The sequence below is a fragment of the Gobio gobio genome (assembly GCF_949357685.1).
Source record: "Gobio gobio genome assembly, chromosome: 21".
Taxonomy (NCBI): Eukaryota; Metazoa; Chordata; class Actinopteri; order Cypriniformes; family Gobionidae; genus Gobio; species Gobio gobio.
The window spans coordinates 13,858,959-13,873,996 of NC_137117.1; the positions used below are offsets into that span (position 1 = coordinate 13,858,959).

Below are 15,038 nucleotides of genomic sequence, written 5' to 3' on the forward strand. Positions count from 1 at the left end.
ATATTGAGAGTTCCCTCATGATGCAATTCCTACTGTACATTTGTATACATTACAAATGAGTTCACATCATTTACACTGCGTTTAGCATTAAAATCATCAACAGTTTTGGCATAAGAAAACATTAAAAATCAAATTATTGATTACCAGTAATTCACAACACTTCAGCACGCGCCATCCATACCTTGATCCATCGACCTCATGCTGTGGAAGTGCATCAGTCTCCAAGACTCTCTAAACATTTGGAAAATATACAAAAATTTAACAGACAAAAAATAGCCTTTCCTTAAAGTTCATAGCAGGAACAAATCTGGAGGAAGAGGTGACAGAGCTGAGAGCGAAAAAGCAAATACTCCGTTGTAAGTGCAAAAAAGAGTGGTGTGCAAGAGCAGCAGAGCTCTGTGTGGTATGAACTCCTTTGCCTGCTCTGAGGATTGACTTGAGTATCAAGAGCGGCTTCCTTCCCCGGCTCTGGGTGTTTATAATGGGCCAATGCTGTAAAATAACGGGATTCCCTCAGTGTTTCCTCCTGTTTGTGCGCTCTGCCATGGAAACCTGGAGCGGCTCCATCTCGGAGACTCAGGGCTTTCCTGCAGAGCGCGCACTCAGGAATCCATGACGTCTCCAGCCTCTGCGCCAAGGCATTTCTGCGGCTTCTCTCAGACAGTGGCGCACAAGAACTTCATTGTGGGCTTGAAGAAATTAGCGTTGAGGGGAAGAGGAGGGGGAGAAAAATGAAAACAGGAGCCATGTTTAAGCATATGCATGAAAGAGACGAGGTACACACAGCAGGGTTTTGAAAGGACAAGGCTCATTAAATCTGAGCAACCTACAGCTTCTTAAACCTACAGAGTCTTAAAGAAATGGACAACAAGTATACGGACAACCTAAAAGTGTTTGAATGGGATTGCATTAGCCCGCAAAATATCAAAAGAAAAATCTTCTTCAGAGAAAGATTTCACAAGAATATTCAAAATTAATAACATTCACTCAGATGACCTCTAGGACTATAAATGGAACAGAAAAATATAATTTAAAATATATTATTATTTTTGAAATAGAAGAATTAATTCATATTAATATTTTAAAATAATTGACATATAATATCATGAATAAACCAAGGTAAAAATTATTTACAATGTATTTATAACATACATTTATAAGAATTTACAGTATATATATATTTACAATTTATATATATATATATATAAATGTGTGTGTGTACTTTTGTTTATTCATTAAATTATTATTATAATTATCAAACAATTATTGACTATTAACATAGTAAAACATGTATAAAAACAAACAAAATAATTGATATCCCCTAAGTATGTATGTATGTATGTGTGTGTGTGTATATATATTGTAATTAATATTCAAATGGTTTATTATATTATCATTGTTATAGAGATATTATAGATAATTATGTGTGCGTGTGTGTGTGTAATGGAAATAATTTTTTACCTTGGATCATTCATTAAATTATTTTGATTATAATTATCATAAAATTATTGACTAATATATTTGTATATGTGTGTGTGTGTAATGTAAATATTTTTTATCTTGGATCACTCATTAAATTATTTTTATTACAATTATCATAAAATTATTGACTATTATATATGTGTGTGTGTGTGTGTGTGTGTAATGTAAATAATTTTAACCTTGCGTCATTCATTAAATTATTTGTATTATAATTATCATAAAATTATTGACTATTAATATTTTTAAATGTGTAAAAAATCCTTTATATCCCCTAAGAGGATAATACATTAATATATACAGTATATATATATATATATATATATATATATATATATATATATATATATATATATATATATATATATATATACACACACACACACACACATTTTATGTAATTAATATTTAAATGGTTTATTATATTACTATAATGAATAATATATATATATATATATATATATATATATATATATATATATATATATATATATATATATTTATATATAAAACAAAATTATTTACATCCACTAAAATGCCACAATATACAGACCAGGATTAAGGTTATGGTTGAAATAAGACAGTTTATACACCCATAAAATTTTCCACGGAAAATGTGGCATGGTTTATTTATGAATTTTTTCCCTTCTAATCCCAAATATTGGGCCACTCTTGAAATTCTTCCAAAGTTTTCAAAGTTTATTTGACATGCTTAATTTGGACAGCAGTAAAACATTTCTGAAAAGCTAATGTTATTCATTTTGAAATGCAAAAAAGGTCATACAAGTACGGTTTATTAATCACAAGGAACTGGATATACACCCATCAGCCTTTAAAAGTGGACATTATCAGATCATGTGAGTTTTACTTCCCCCAACCATATCAGTGTGTTTAGGAAGCAGCCACTCGAGCATTTCACGTATTAAATCACGTACGATTATGGCTCGATGCTGAAAAGTACCAGGTCACATCAAATAAGCGCATTTGGGTAAACCTAAGCAGTAAACGTTTCAAGAAAATCTAGTGTAACACATTAACAGCTTCTCCCAGTGCCCAGATGAAAAAGCTGCTGCATTCTGGGATGGTGAAGGATGCCAAAATAAACTGCACGTGGCTGACGAGTGAGACCATGAAGCGGGCCTGTTTGCCTAAACTCTGTTGTAAAGTTTATCCCGGAAAATTCTGCGATATGATACACTGACTTGTTTAAACACTGGAATGAATGAAGTGCGGCTCTCACCGACTGGATCCTACACGGACCTCTGGAAAGCGTCTGGACACAGGCCTTCATTATCACTTCTTGATTGAATTAGATCCTTTTTGTACATCTACAGACCTGACATAACCCGTACGGAAAAGCTTTTTCTTCACGCTGAAATGCCTAAAGCTTCATCGGTGCCATCGGTGGAAACAGTGAGCGTCGAATACTTTAAATTGAGCGCTGGAGGTGCAGAGGAAGATGAACGTGGTGTGAAACGAGTGCACGTTTAACCCGAGAGAGCAGATGTACATTCCTTCACTGTTACAGCACTCTTATGCAACCCGAATCGTGAATGAGTAAATTAATATGGCACAACGCATCTTTCCAGACGACGGGATTGCAGTTCCATCTTTTGCTCAAAAGACACACTTTTTCCAGGTCCCCGGAACAGTTTCCATGACCGTTAAGCGCCGCTGTCAAGTCTGGGTTACAACATTTGACTTTTCCAATAGCAACATTTGTATTTAAAGAGCACCTATCATGGCATTTAAAATGTTCCAAATATTGTTTTAGAAGTCCCCAACAACAGTTTTGCATGCATGCAATGACAAAAAAGACTTTAGTTTTCTTATAATATGCATTTATTTTTACCTGTTTTGACAGCGATTCTCAAATGATTCCTTTAGTGATTCACTTTTCAAAACCCCGCCTTTACGTGACGCTAATCTGCAGTGATTGGTCCGATGACCCAGTCAGTTGTTATTGGTATAGTTTGTGCAGATATTTTCGGAAACGGAACGCCCATCAAAGTCTTATAGTGACAGTAATTTGTTAATATGTGTCAGGAGTTATGAATATGAAAACCGCGTCTGTACCGTTTGATTGTAATATGAGCCTCAGCTGATCTCATTCCTAAAAAAACTCCTCTATTCTCCTCACGACAAATCAACATCCCTCAGGGCTTTTAGTTCAAAAGTGTGCAGATGAGGAGACATATTGATAGATTCTCATATGTCTGTGTCAAATTTCTAAACAGAGGAGTATTTTTTATTCAATACTTCCTCAAAATGCGCAGATATAGCCTAATCATGAGCGATTGAGTCTCTTATGTGTTGTTTTCAATTCATACTGGCAGCCGGAGGGCGCTCTGTGCACATGTAGTCCATGTACAGACAGACGAAGAAGAACCATGTGCCATAATAGAAGTCCATAATAAAAGCTTCCTGAGATCGCGAAACATACATTTGACGACTAATAAACACTCAGTCGCGACGATGTATGGTTTGTCTTCAAGCCACTTAGTCTTCAAATGCTCATCCTTGGGCAGATTAAAAAAAGTTTGCTTTTGAGTCACACTTCAGAACACAGCGTCTCGTCGCCATGATGTTTTCTAGTTTTCACTGGCGTCTTGGAGCGCAATAAGTGGGCGTATTGTATTCAAATAACTTGACAAGTTGACGTCATCTAGTCAGAGAAAAAGCTTCGGTCTTCAAACGATTCTTAAAAATGACTCAGAGTCGACTCTTACTTTTGAAAGAAAATAACTATATATACGGTGCACTGTCATATTTCAAACTATGCAGGATGTTTTTGTTCACTTAGATCTATGTTACACACTACATGAAAGGTAAATTTCAAAATTCCATGATAGGTGCTCTTTAAGCAGTCAGATTTCATATGGAAATGGCACTTTATATCACGTCCCATGCACGGAGAACTCTCGGCATGTTTCGGAAAAGGGAAAATCTTCAGCCCATGTGCTTGATCAGTTCCAAAATGTTCTATTGACTTGTCATTTTTCCCATTTTGCCTTGTTACCTCATGCGGGGTCACTCACTCAGAATAACATACTAGCCATTCAGCTGACCATTTATTATTACTAAAAATAGAGGTCATTTCACACTCTCAGAAAAAAGGTACAGTGGAGGTACCATTTTGTTTCTTGGGGAACAAAACATTTAAAAGGTACCCAATTGGTCCTTAGGGTACAATTATACCATAGTTTTTTTTTAGAGCAGGGGTAGGCAAGTTCAGTCCTAGTGAGTTTGACACCAACCCTGAAAGACATCTATAGAAGCTCTAATTGAGAATTAACAGAGGTTTAGATGTTGATGTTTTATTGAAAATATTTGGTCACCATTATGGTGATCAGTGTTTTGATTTAGTTGGGCAGTTTGACTCTTGGCTTTTTATGTGAGTTTGTGGTTTTTGTTACAGTGTTAACAAAACTACGGTGGCCCAGTAGTGCACAACACAACGACATTTAAAAAGCATACATAAGTTCACAACACAACGAAATAAATCCACAACATAACAAAAACAAGCCACAACACAACGAAAAAGCCGCAACACAAATAAATCAAGCCACAACACAACAAAATCAAGCCACAACACAACGAAATCAAGCCACAACACAACGGAATCAAGCCACAACACAACAAAATAAAGCCACAACACAAAGAAAAAGCCACAACACAACGAAATCAAGCCACAACACAATGAAAAAGCCACAACACAACGAAATAAAGCCACAACACAACGAAATAAAGCCACAACACAACGGAATCTGAGAGAAATAGTAAAGGTGAATGCATATACCAACAAGTTCTCCGTTTAGTAAACAAATTCAACCCAAGCGCTCTTTGGTGACGTGGATGGTTACGTTACTGTTTATCATCTGACCATCATCGTATAAAGCCCGCCCTGACAATTTCATTGGTCCGAACAGCTCTGGTTTGAGCATAGTTGCTGCACAACGGATCAAGTTCAGACCGAATTTCCCAACCTCAAATGTTGTGGGCGGGGCTAAATTCAGCTGGCATCCAGGCTAGAAGTTTCCAGTTGGAGCAGCAAAACTTAAATCTGTCTCCATCTCCCATTCCGGATTAACGAACAACAATTTGGCATCCAGCTTTGGGATTTGTCTCCCAGGTAACTGAGAGGAGTGGTGAGTGAGTTTACATGAGACATTGATATCTGTCAAACATGAACGATGAGCCCTCAAACAATGAGACAAAAACAACACAACACTAAGTATTTTAATGTCTTACAACATATAATTAAACATATATTTGTCATCTAAAATGTAATTTATTCCTGTGATCAAAGCTGAATTTTCAGCATCATAATATAAAATATTAAAATAATTGTTGTAACTATATATGTATATATCCACACCGTTCAGGCATAACATTATGACCGGAATAACACTGATTATCTCTTCATCACGGCACCTGTTAGTGGGTGGGATATATTAGGCAGCAAGTGAACATTTTGTCCTCAAAGTTGATGTGTTAGAAGCAGGAAAAATGGCCAAGCGTAAGGATTTGAGTGAGTTTGACAAGGGCCAAATTGTGATGGCTAGACGACTGGGTCAGAGCATCTCCAAAACTGCAGCTCTTGTGGGGTGTTCAAGGTCTGCAGTGGTCAGTGTCTATCAAAAGTGCTCCAAGGAAGGAACAGTGGAGAACCGGCGACAGGGTCATGGGTGGCCAAGGCTCATTGATGATCTCAATCCAGTCGAGCATCTGTGGGATGTGCTGAACAAACAAGTTCGATCCATGGAGGCCCCACCTTGCAACTTTCAGGACTTAAATGATCTGCTGCTAACATCTTGGTGCCAGATACCACAGCACACCTTCAGGGGAGTCCATGCCCTGACGGGGTCAGGGCTGTTTTTGGTAGCAAAAGGGGGACCAACACAATATTAGGTCATAATGTTATGCCTGATCGGTGTATATAATTATTATTTATCTGTTTGGTAGATGCCGTCTAAACACATGTATTGAGCACAATGAGTCCGTTTATTATTATTGTACCTCGAGGTGTGGTTATGATCACAAGCACTAGAGAAATCTCTTAAGACAATCTCTGTCAACAGAGGCGAAGCTTTTAAAAGCAAATCAAACATTCCAGCCTGTTGTGTGTGTATAAATAGCTCTGCCGGGGTGTGTGAGCCGCCTCAACACACATCTCTTAAGTGATTTATCATCGTCTAAATCCTTTGTTGATGTACACAACAGAATATAACAGGGCAAGTCTGGATCTGTGCATCCAGTGGTGTTTCATCAGCACATTATGCATGCATGTGTGTGTATATACACACACACACAGTAAAATGTTATATATATATATGGCATGTGTCAAGTGCTATGGTCCCATTATCAGCATGTCCTTGCTTACATGTCTCACGGGAGCTCTTCCTCTTGGACTGATGTGGCATGGCCTGGACACACAGGCGACCGCCGCTGCTGTGTGGTGTCTAATAATAAAGCCAATCTGCCCGAGCTCTACGTCACGTGCACTGCAGCGTCTGGCGCACCGCAGTATGCACCACATGAGAGAGGAGTAATGATACACTTTATATGGGCTTCACCCAAAGAGCTCATTCCATCAGCACCACATGGATGTACAATCAAGGAGGAACACGGAAAGCTACGATTCAAAGAAAGCACAAAGAAAGCTTAAACTTTTACTCATCTTCGATTTATACATTTTTATTAGTATTGTTTGATTTATTAAAGAAATCATGTACTTGCATGCATTTATGTTGCTATCAAGCCCAGCATGCAGTTAAAGGGATGGTTCACACAAAAATTTACATTCACTATTTTTGAAAATAGGCTCATTTTCCAACTCCCCTAGAGTTGAACAGTTGAGTTTTACTGTTTTCAATCCATTCAGTCGATCTCTGGGTCTGGCGGTAGCACTTTTAGCATAGCTTAGCATAGATCATTGAATCTGATTAGACCGTTAGCATCTCGCTCAAAAATGACCAAAGAGTTTCGATATTTTTCCCATTTAAAACTTGACTCTTCTGTAGTTACATCGTGTACTAAGACCGACGAAAAATGAAAATTTGTGATTTTCTAGGCCGATACGGTTAGGAACTATACTCTCATTCCTGCGTAATAATCAATTAACGTTGCTGCCATAACATGGGTGCAGCGGCGCAATGATATTATTACGGGAAGGTGTTTACTAGGTGGACCGTTCGAATCCAGACGGCTGTGAGAAAGTGAAAATGTAACTCATGAACAGAAAACATGGCAGTACTTTAATTCAAAAGAAAGGCGATTCAAGTCGAGCTACATGTTCAATTTGCAATGCCCATTTGTCTCGGGGTGGCAAGGACCCTAAACAACAGCCGCTGTTAAAACATTTGCATAGGAAACATCCGAGAGAATACGAGTTGTGCATGAAGGAATCTACAGACAGCAGCCAAAATGCAGCAACTTCAGGTAGCAGGCCTACCTCAATCCACAACTTGTATGTTTGTTTGTTTGTTTTTTTAAGTAACATGTCTAAGTGATATGGGTTAGTCTGGAGAGCAGTCTGTTGACAGTTAAACCCGCGGCAGAAAACAACCTCAATCCTTCTGTCTCCGCAGCGCGAGCCTCTGACTGTGCGCGCACCCCCTGCGCTCCCCGTTGTGTTGTTCTTTGAAACGACAAAGGCCGACTCGGAGTAATTTTTCTATAAACCATCAGGAAATAGCGGCGAGTAGAACATTCGTGACAATGTTTACTTTAGTAAACTTGACCAAAGCCACACTACGAAAAGCCTTAAACAAGGCTTTAGATGGCACTGATGTCCCGGGAATACAGAGAGAACGCCTTGCTAGAGTGGCCAGCCTCAGGAAGCGCCTTTCATTTGCTTTCCACCAGTCAGGAGCTTGTACTACTGCTGTATTTTTCTGTCGAAATGGTCCCACACAGTGAGCTTTCCATTGCTTCATTTTGCGAGATATATCTGGTTTGTGGTTGCACATGTCGACGCGCTCCTTGAGTGAACAAATAACGCTATAAAGCATATTTTTCTTTAACCATGCAGCAAAAAAACTAAACAAAAAAGCGTTAAAAACATTTAAAGCTACACTATGTAACTTTTCCGTCCACTAGAGGTCGCCTGTTCAAAACAAAGGCGTAGTTTGATGATGCCACGTTTGAGCGCAGAATCTTTGGACATGTGGTCTTCACCTCACAGTCAGGATAGGACTCGGGCAGAAATCATGTTCATGGATGCGATTATTAACATTACTGTAGTATGAAGCAGAGCAGGACCGAGTGTTGTGGAGCTGAGCAAGGCCAAAGGAGCGATTGAAGAGCGGGACTGTTATTATGGCATAGTCGTCGGCGGGACTTTTATTACGACACGGTCGCCGGCGCCACTTCCTCTTTTCCAGTCATGAGTATGAGGTAACGCAACTCTGTTTATCATATTAGATATATCTGAGTGCGTTGAAAAGGAAGTTATGACGTTCGCTCGGTAGCTGCTATAAGACTTGTTCACACTGCAGTTAGAGTACAGCGTTTCTGCTAAATAAAACCGGAAACCGAGGGTAACGCAGATATGACGCAATCGACAGGCGACTCCCTCACACGTCCCGGTTCCTTGGTTAAAATAGCAATTTCTCACGATTTACAAATAGTTGGAAACATTTGGGATATTCTAAGTACTCAACTTAACAAAATATATAACACTGGCCTAGTGGTTTTTGGATATTTTACTGCAAAAATCTTACATAGTTCACCTTTAAACTGTTTAACTGATCATATTAATCGGTCAAAGTTCTTACTTTCGGTAAACGGTTAAATGGTCAATAGCATCCCTACACTGCTGTGGACGTTGTTTACTTCATTAATGTGTTTCCTGTGATAATGGACTGAGGATGGGAGTAGGATTCGGTATTCGGTTTCGGATTAGGCGCATCCCTAGATATTACACAGCGCCTGAAAATAGGCTAACTTCCGTCAACATAACCAACGTGACAACCTGCTTGCACAGGGAGCGTGCCTTGTAACCATGGAGACATTTGTGAGAGACGATTCAGAAGATATTTACTTGGTGCAGATCCTGAACCGTATCTATTTGAACCGGAATACAGGGAAGATTAGGTTGTCACGTTGGTTTCCACCGGTCTTAGTACACGATGTAACTACAGAAGAGTCAAGTTTAAATAGGACAAATATCGAAACTCTTTGGTCATTTTTGAGCGAGATGCTAACGGTCTAATCAGATTCAATGATCTATGCTAAGCTATGCTAAAAGTGCTACCGCCAGATCCGGAGATCGGCTGAATGGATTCGAAAACGGTAAAACTCAACTGTTTAACTCTAGGGGAGTTGGAAAATGAGCCTATTTTCAAAAATAGTGGCGTGCTCCTTTAAGTTGATCCACCAACCCTGTATGAATTTCTTCTGTTGAACACAAAAGATGATATTTTGAAGAATGTTGGTAACCAAACAGTTGACGATAGCCACTGACTTCCATAATAGGAAAAAAAATACTATGGAAGTCAATGGCTACTGTCAACTGGTTACCAAAATTCTTCAAAATATCTTCATTTGTGTTCAACAGAAGAAACTCATCAAGGTTTGGAACAACATATGGGTGAGTAAATGACAGAATTTTTCATTTTTGGGTGAACTATTGAGACTCCCCCTTCTGGTAAAACATGCTACATTTTTTATAAAACACAATGGCTGCGTTCAGAAAGGCATACTACTCTTACTATTTCAATTTATATGTTGTATGTACAATTATATTATGTATAATGTTTGAAACATTCATGGTTACATAATGTAGTTCTGTTTTACATACTGTTATTCAAAATATACAGCGCAAAATGCAGTTTCAATCCAGATATCCGGCAATAAATTAATACTATTTAAAATAAATGCTGTTCTTTTGAACTTTATATTCATCAAAGAATCCTAAAATATCAGTTTCCACAAATATATGAAGCAGCACAACTGGGTTTAACATTGATAATAATCAGAAATGTTCTATCTCATGGATCATGTGACACTGAAGACTGGAGTAATGATGCTGAAAATTCAGCTTTGACCACAGGAATTACATTTTAAAACAAACTCAAACAGAAAACAGATATTTTAAATTGTAATAATATTTCAACATATTACAGTATTTTTGATCAAATAAATGCAGCCATGGTGAGCATAAGAGACGTCTTTCAAAAACATAAAAAACTCTCACCAACCCCAAACTATTGAAAGGTAGTGTGTACAAAAAATATATATATTCTAAATATATTACATGAAATATATGCAGAAATTATATTGTATAAAGAAACAAGCAGAGAATTAGTTAAGAAAAGATTTGTTTTATTTTAAACACCTCTTATCCTGAGACACACTTGTCCATTTTTTGTTCTGCAAGTATTAGAGTGCAAATTCCAACACAAATAAGAAAAAATTATAATAAATAAAAGCCTTTTTTTTTTTGTTATTTACAATTCAGCAGATTACATTATCAAACAAAAAAGTACTTTCATATAAACATAAAAACCAGTCAACACAAAAATAGTCAGAAGATCATGGCATTCGGTCTACGTCTAGGTCCACATCACAATCTGTACAAACTCTGATCCATGCAAGAGGAGTCGAATATGACGCGAGTCTGTCAGTTCAACACAAAGAGGTGTCTGAAGGTGAACAAGATGATATGGCACTAAAAACACAGACACCAACATAGTGATCAATGCTGAGTGCACATCACATTCGGGATCATTTACAGAGACAAACATTGGCTTTTAAGGACACCTCGAGGAGAAGATTACAGCGTTTAGTGCAGACTGATGCATCATGGGATTTGGCTCTGTAAACCAGTGATTGAGAGTAGTCTTAAAAAGACACTACGGGTCATAATGGTCAGACGGGGGAGGCTGGGGTACAAAGTGAGCATGTCTAGCGTCAGAGGTCACCACCACAAGAGTGGACAGGAGGATGCTAAAATAGCATTGTTTTTTATGGCACCGCATCAACCCTGCAGTGACTAGCAGTGGTTGGTTAGTATGCTAATTAAACAGCTGCGTCGCTTCCGGTTAATAAATTCAGTGCCCGTTTACACACTCAAACTAACACAAGAATGATCCGATCTGAACATGCTTTCCAACAATCACACATATACTGTATACGGTAACACTTCACAATAAGCTTCAGTTAAGAGTGAGGTTTTTTTTTTTTAGTTTAGACCTCTCAATTCTGACTTCATTTCTCAGAATTGCGATTTTATATTTTTTCTTTTTATATTATATTTTCGAGAATTGAGATATAAACTCGCAATTGCGAGATAAAAAGACTTGAAACTCAAATTGCAATTTCCTCTCACAATTTTGAGAAATAGTCATAAAAACATAGTACTGCAAGTTTATAGCTCACAATTGCGAAATTATCTCTCAATAATTTATCTCTTAACTTCTCAGAATTGTGGCTTTAAATCTTGCAATTCAGGCTTTAATTCCTTGCAATTGCGAGTTGAAAAGTCCGAATTGTGAGATAAATGCTTAACTCGCAATTGCAATTTATCTCACATTTCTGAGAAAGTCAACTCGCAATTGTGAGAAATGACTCAAAATTGCAACTTTATATCTCGCAATTCAGACTTTATTACTCAAAACTGCGACTTCTCAGAACATTTTCTCGCAATTGCGAGTTATAAAGTGCAAATTAAGATAAAGACTTTAATACTTACCTTTTTTTACAAAAAAACCCCATAGTATTACAAGTTTATATCTTGTAATTAATTTATATCCCAAAATTATGAGAAAAAAGTCAGAATTGAGAGACAAACTTATGCAAATTATAACGTCCAAATTTACGAGATAAAGACTGTAATACTTGCCACTGCAATTTATCACACAATTTTGAGAAATAGTCATAAAAACATAGTACTGCAAATGTATAGCTCACAATTGCGAAATTACCTCTCACAATTCCAGAAAAAGTCAGAATTGAGAGAAAATTGCAACTTTAAAACTTGCAATTCAGGCTTTTTCCTTGCAATTGCGAGTCCGAATTGTGAGATAAATGCTTAACTCGCAATTGCAATTTATCTCACAATTCTGAGAAAGTCAACTCACAATTGCGAGAAAAGACTCAAAATTGCAACTTTATATCTCGCAATTCAGACTTTATAACTCAAAACTGTGACAGAACATTTTCTCAGAATTGTAGGATATAAATACAATTGCAAGTTATAAAGTGCAAATTATGATAAAAAATACTTTAATACTTGCAATTGCAATTTGAGAAATAGTCAAAATTGCACCCCCCATAGTATTACATGTTTATATCTTGTAATTGCAAATTTATATCCCACAATTCTGAGAAAAAAAGTCAGAATTGAGAGACAAATTTATGCAAATTATAACGTCCAAATTACGAAATAAATACTCGCCACTGCAATTTATCTCACAGTTTTGAGAAATAGTCCTAATTGTAAAAAAGTATTGCAAGTTTATATCTTGCAATTCTAGAAAAAGTTGTGAGAAAAAAGTCAGAATTGTGAGTTTATGCTTTGCTATTCTGACTTTATTTCTCAGAATTACGACTACTCAGAATTGTGACTTTATATCTCGCAATTCAGACTTTTTCTCAGAATTGTGAGATAAACTCGCAAAAGCAAGTTATAAAGTAATAAAAAAGCAAAAAATAAAGTATTGCAAGTTTATATTTTGCAATTGCAAATTTATATCACAATTCTGAGAAAAAGTCTCTACCTCACAATTCTGACTTTATTACTCAAAACTGCCACTCATGATTGTGACTTTATATCTCGCATTTCAGACTTTTTTCTCAGAATTGTGATATATAAACTCACAACTGTGAGAAAAAGTTTAAATTTTGACTTTATTTCTCAAAATTGCAACTTCTCAGAATTGTGGCTTTAAATCATGCAATTCAGAATTTGTCCTTGCAATTGCGAGTTATAAAGTCCGAATTGTGAGATAAAAATTTAACTCACAATTTTCAGAAAGTCGCAATTGCAAAAAGAAAAAGTGTTATAAGTTAATCTCACAATTCTGAGAAAGGCAACTCGCAATTGCGAGAAATGACATTTTCTCAGAATTGTGAGATATAAACGCAATTGCGAGTTATAAAGTGCAAATTATGATAAAAAGACTAATACTTGCAATTTATCTAGCAATTTTGAGAAATAGTCACAATTACAAAAAACAACAACAACATAGTATTACAAGTTTATATCTTGTAGAAGTGAGTGTTTATACCTCACAATTCTGACTACTTCTCAAAAGTGCGACTTTATATCTTGCAATTCAGACTTTTTTCTCAGAATTGTGAGGTATAAACTTGCAATTGTGTGTTATAAAGTCTGAATTGCGAGATAAAACGGTCGCAATAACCTTTCTTATTGCCTGGTGGAAACCAGTTTCCATAAAAACAGATGTATTTGTTAATATTATTTAATGGACCTGAACTAAAAGTTGCATTTTGATCAAAAGATGAATAAAAATACTGTAAAGTGTTAGTTAACACATTAACATTTACTAATAGACCCTTATTGTAAAGTGTTACAAATATTAGTGTTTTTTTTTGGCGGGGAGGGGGACGATGTACAACACATACTTTTTTGTTTTTAACCTGATCAAGTCCTTTCAAGTCACATTAATTCAGTAGTTTAGGAAAATAAATAAAAAGGTACCAAAAACACCCTAAAATAAGTCAACTCCAATTTCCCTTTTCCCCTTTGTGCAAACGTTTCCTTTTCACACGAGAATACAAATGCAATCGAGCCGCATAATAGCAATAGATTATTAAATCTCATGGAAAAACTTCCCTGTTGTCTCATGGATGAATCCCAAAGCTAACCCAGTGTGTTTAGTCTTCCTCAGGGAGAGTGATTCACTGAAACTTAAACAGCAGAGAAATGACATGATTCAGAGCGAATGGCGTCTGGACTGCGTCACACAAGCGTCCATTCTTGTAAGTATGAGCACCTGCTCAGGGCTAACCGGACTGCAAACCTACTACACTGGCTCGTTGACCAATAATGTCCAAAAATCAGACTTGTAATTTTAGCATGAGGGTGAATGAAGGAGTGAATCAAACCTGACGTTCCAGCAGTTTTAGGTTTGTTTGAGCCGAGTTAGTGGTTAGAGAGCAAGCCGGACTGAGGCGAGTGTGGCAGTAAAGGGTTCAAGAGGTCAGTTTGGAGTAACTCGGAGGCGAGAAGCGTCGTCGCAGGTATTTGAGGATGTAGAGCGGCAGACAGCTGACCAAAGTGATGGCCGTCACCTTCCACACAAAAGACAGGGTGGCGATGAAATACACATCTGTGAGGGACACAAAAAAAAATACTGTTAGTGCGCATCTCTATTTGGATACTGTCCAACATCTGCTCATGCTGGGCCCATCCAAAGTCTGACTGATTCATACTGCACACGAAACTGGCAAAGAGTTTCTTAATCTGGCAAGGTCTAATCTAATTGGCTGTCTTATGCAATTTCCAGGAGTTAGTGAGAAGGTTTTGCAAAAGTTTGCCAGGTTAGTGACATCAAATCTTTTAAAGATACTCAAGAGCAGTAGCGGCCTTT

The 15,038-nt window shown here is 37.1% G+C and overlaps 2 protein-coding genes across 2 annotated transcripts in view; both read right to left on the reverse strand.

Moving 5' to 3' along the window:
• Nucleotides 1-451, reverse strand: part of nfatc2a (nuclear factor of activated T cells 2a) — a 45,194-nt gene extending 44,743 nt beyond the window's left edge. Inside the window, exon 1 of the mRNA XM_079802855.1 lies at nt 182-451. Coding sequence (XP_079658981.1) covers nt 182-239 — 58 coding nt within the window. The 5' untranslated portion in view covers nt 240-451. The remainder of the gene's footprint in view (nt 1-181) is intronic.
• An 11,216-nt stretch (nt 452-11,667) lies between these two features.
• The window catches only part of atp9a (ATPase phospholipid transporting 9A), a 72,831-nt gene continuing 69,460 nt past the window's right edge, over nt 11,668-15,038 (reverse strand). Inside the window, exon 28 of the mRNA XM_079802924.1 lies at nt 11,668-14,777. Within this exon, the coding sequence (XP_079659050.1) occupies nt 14,641-14,777 (137 nt within the window). The 3' untranslated portion in view covers nt 11,668-14,640. The remainder of the gene's footprint in view (nt 14,778-15,038) is intronic.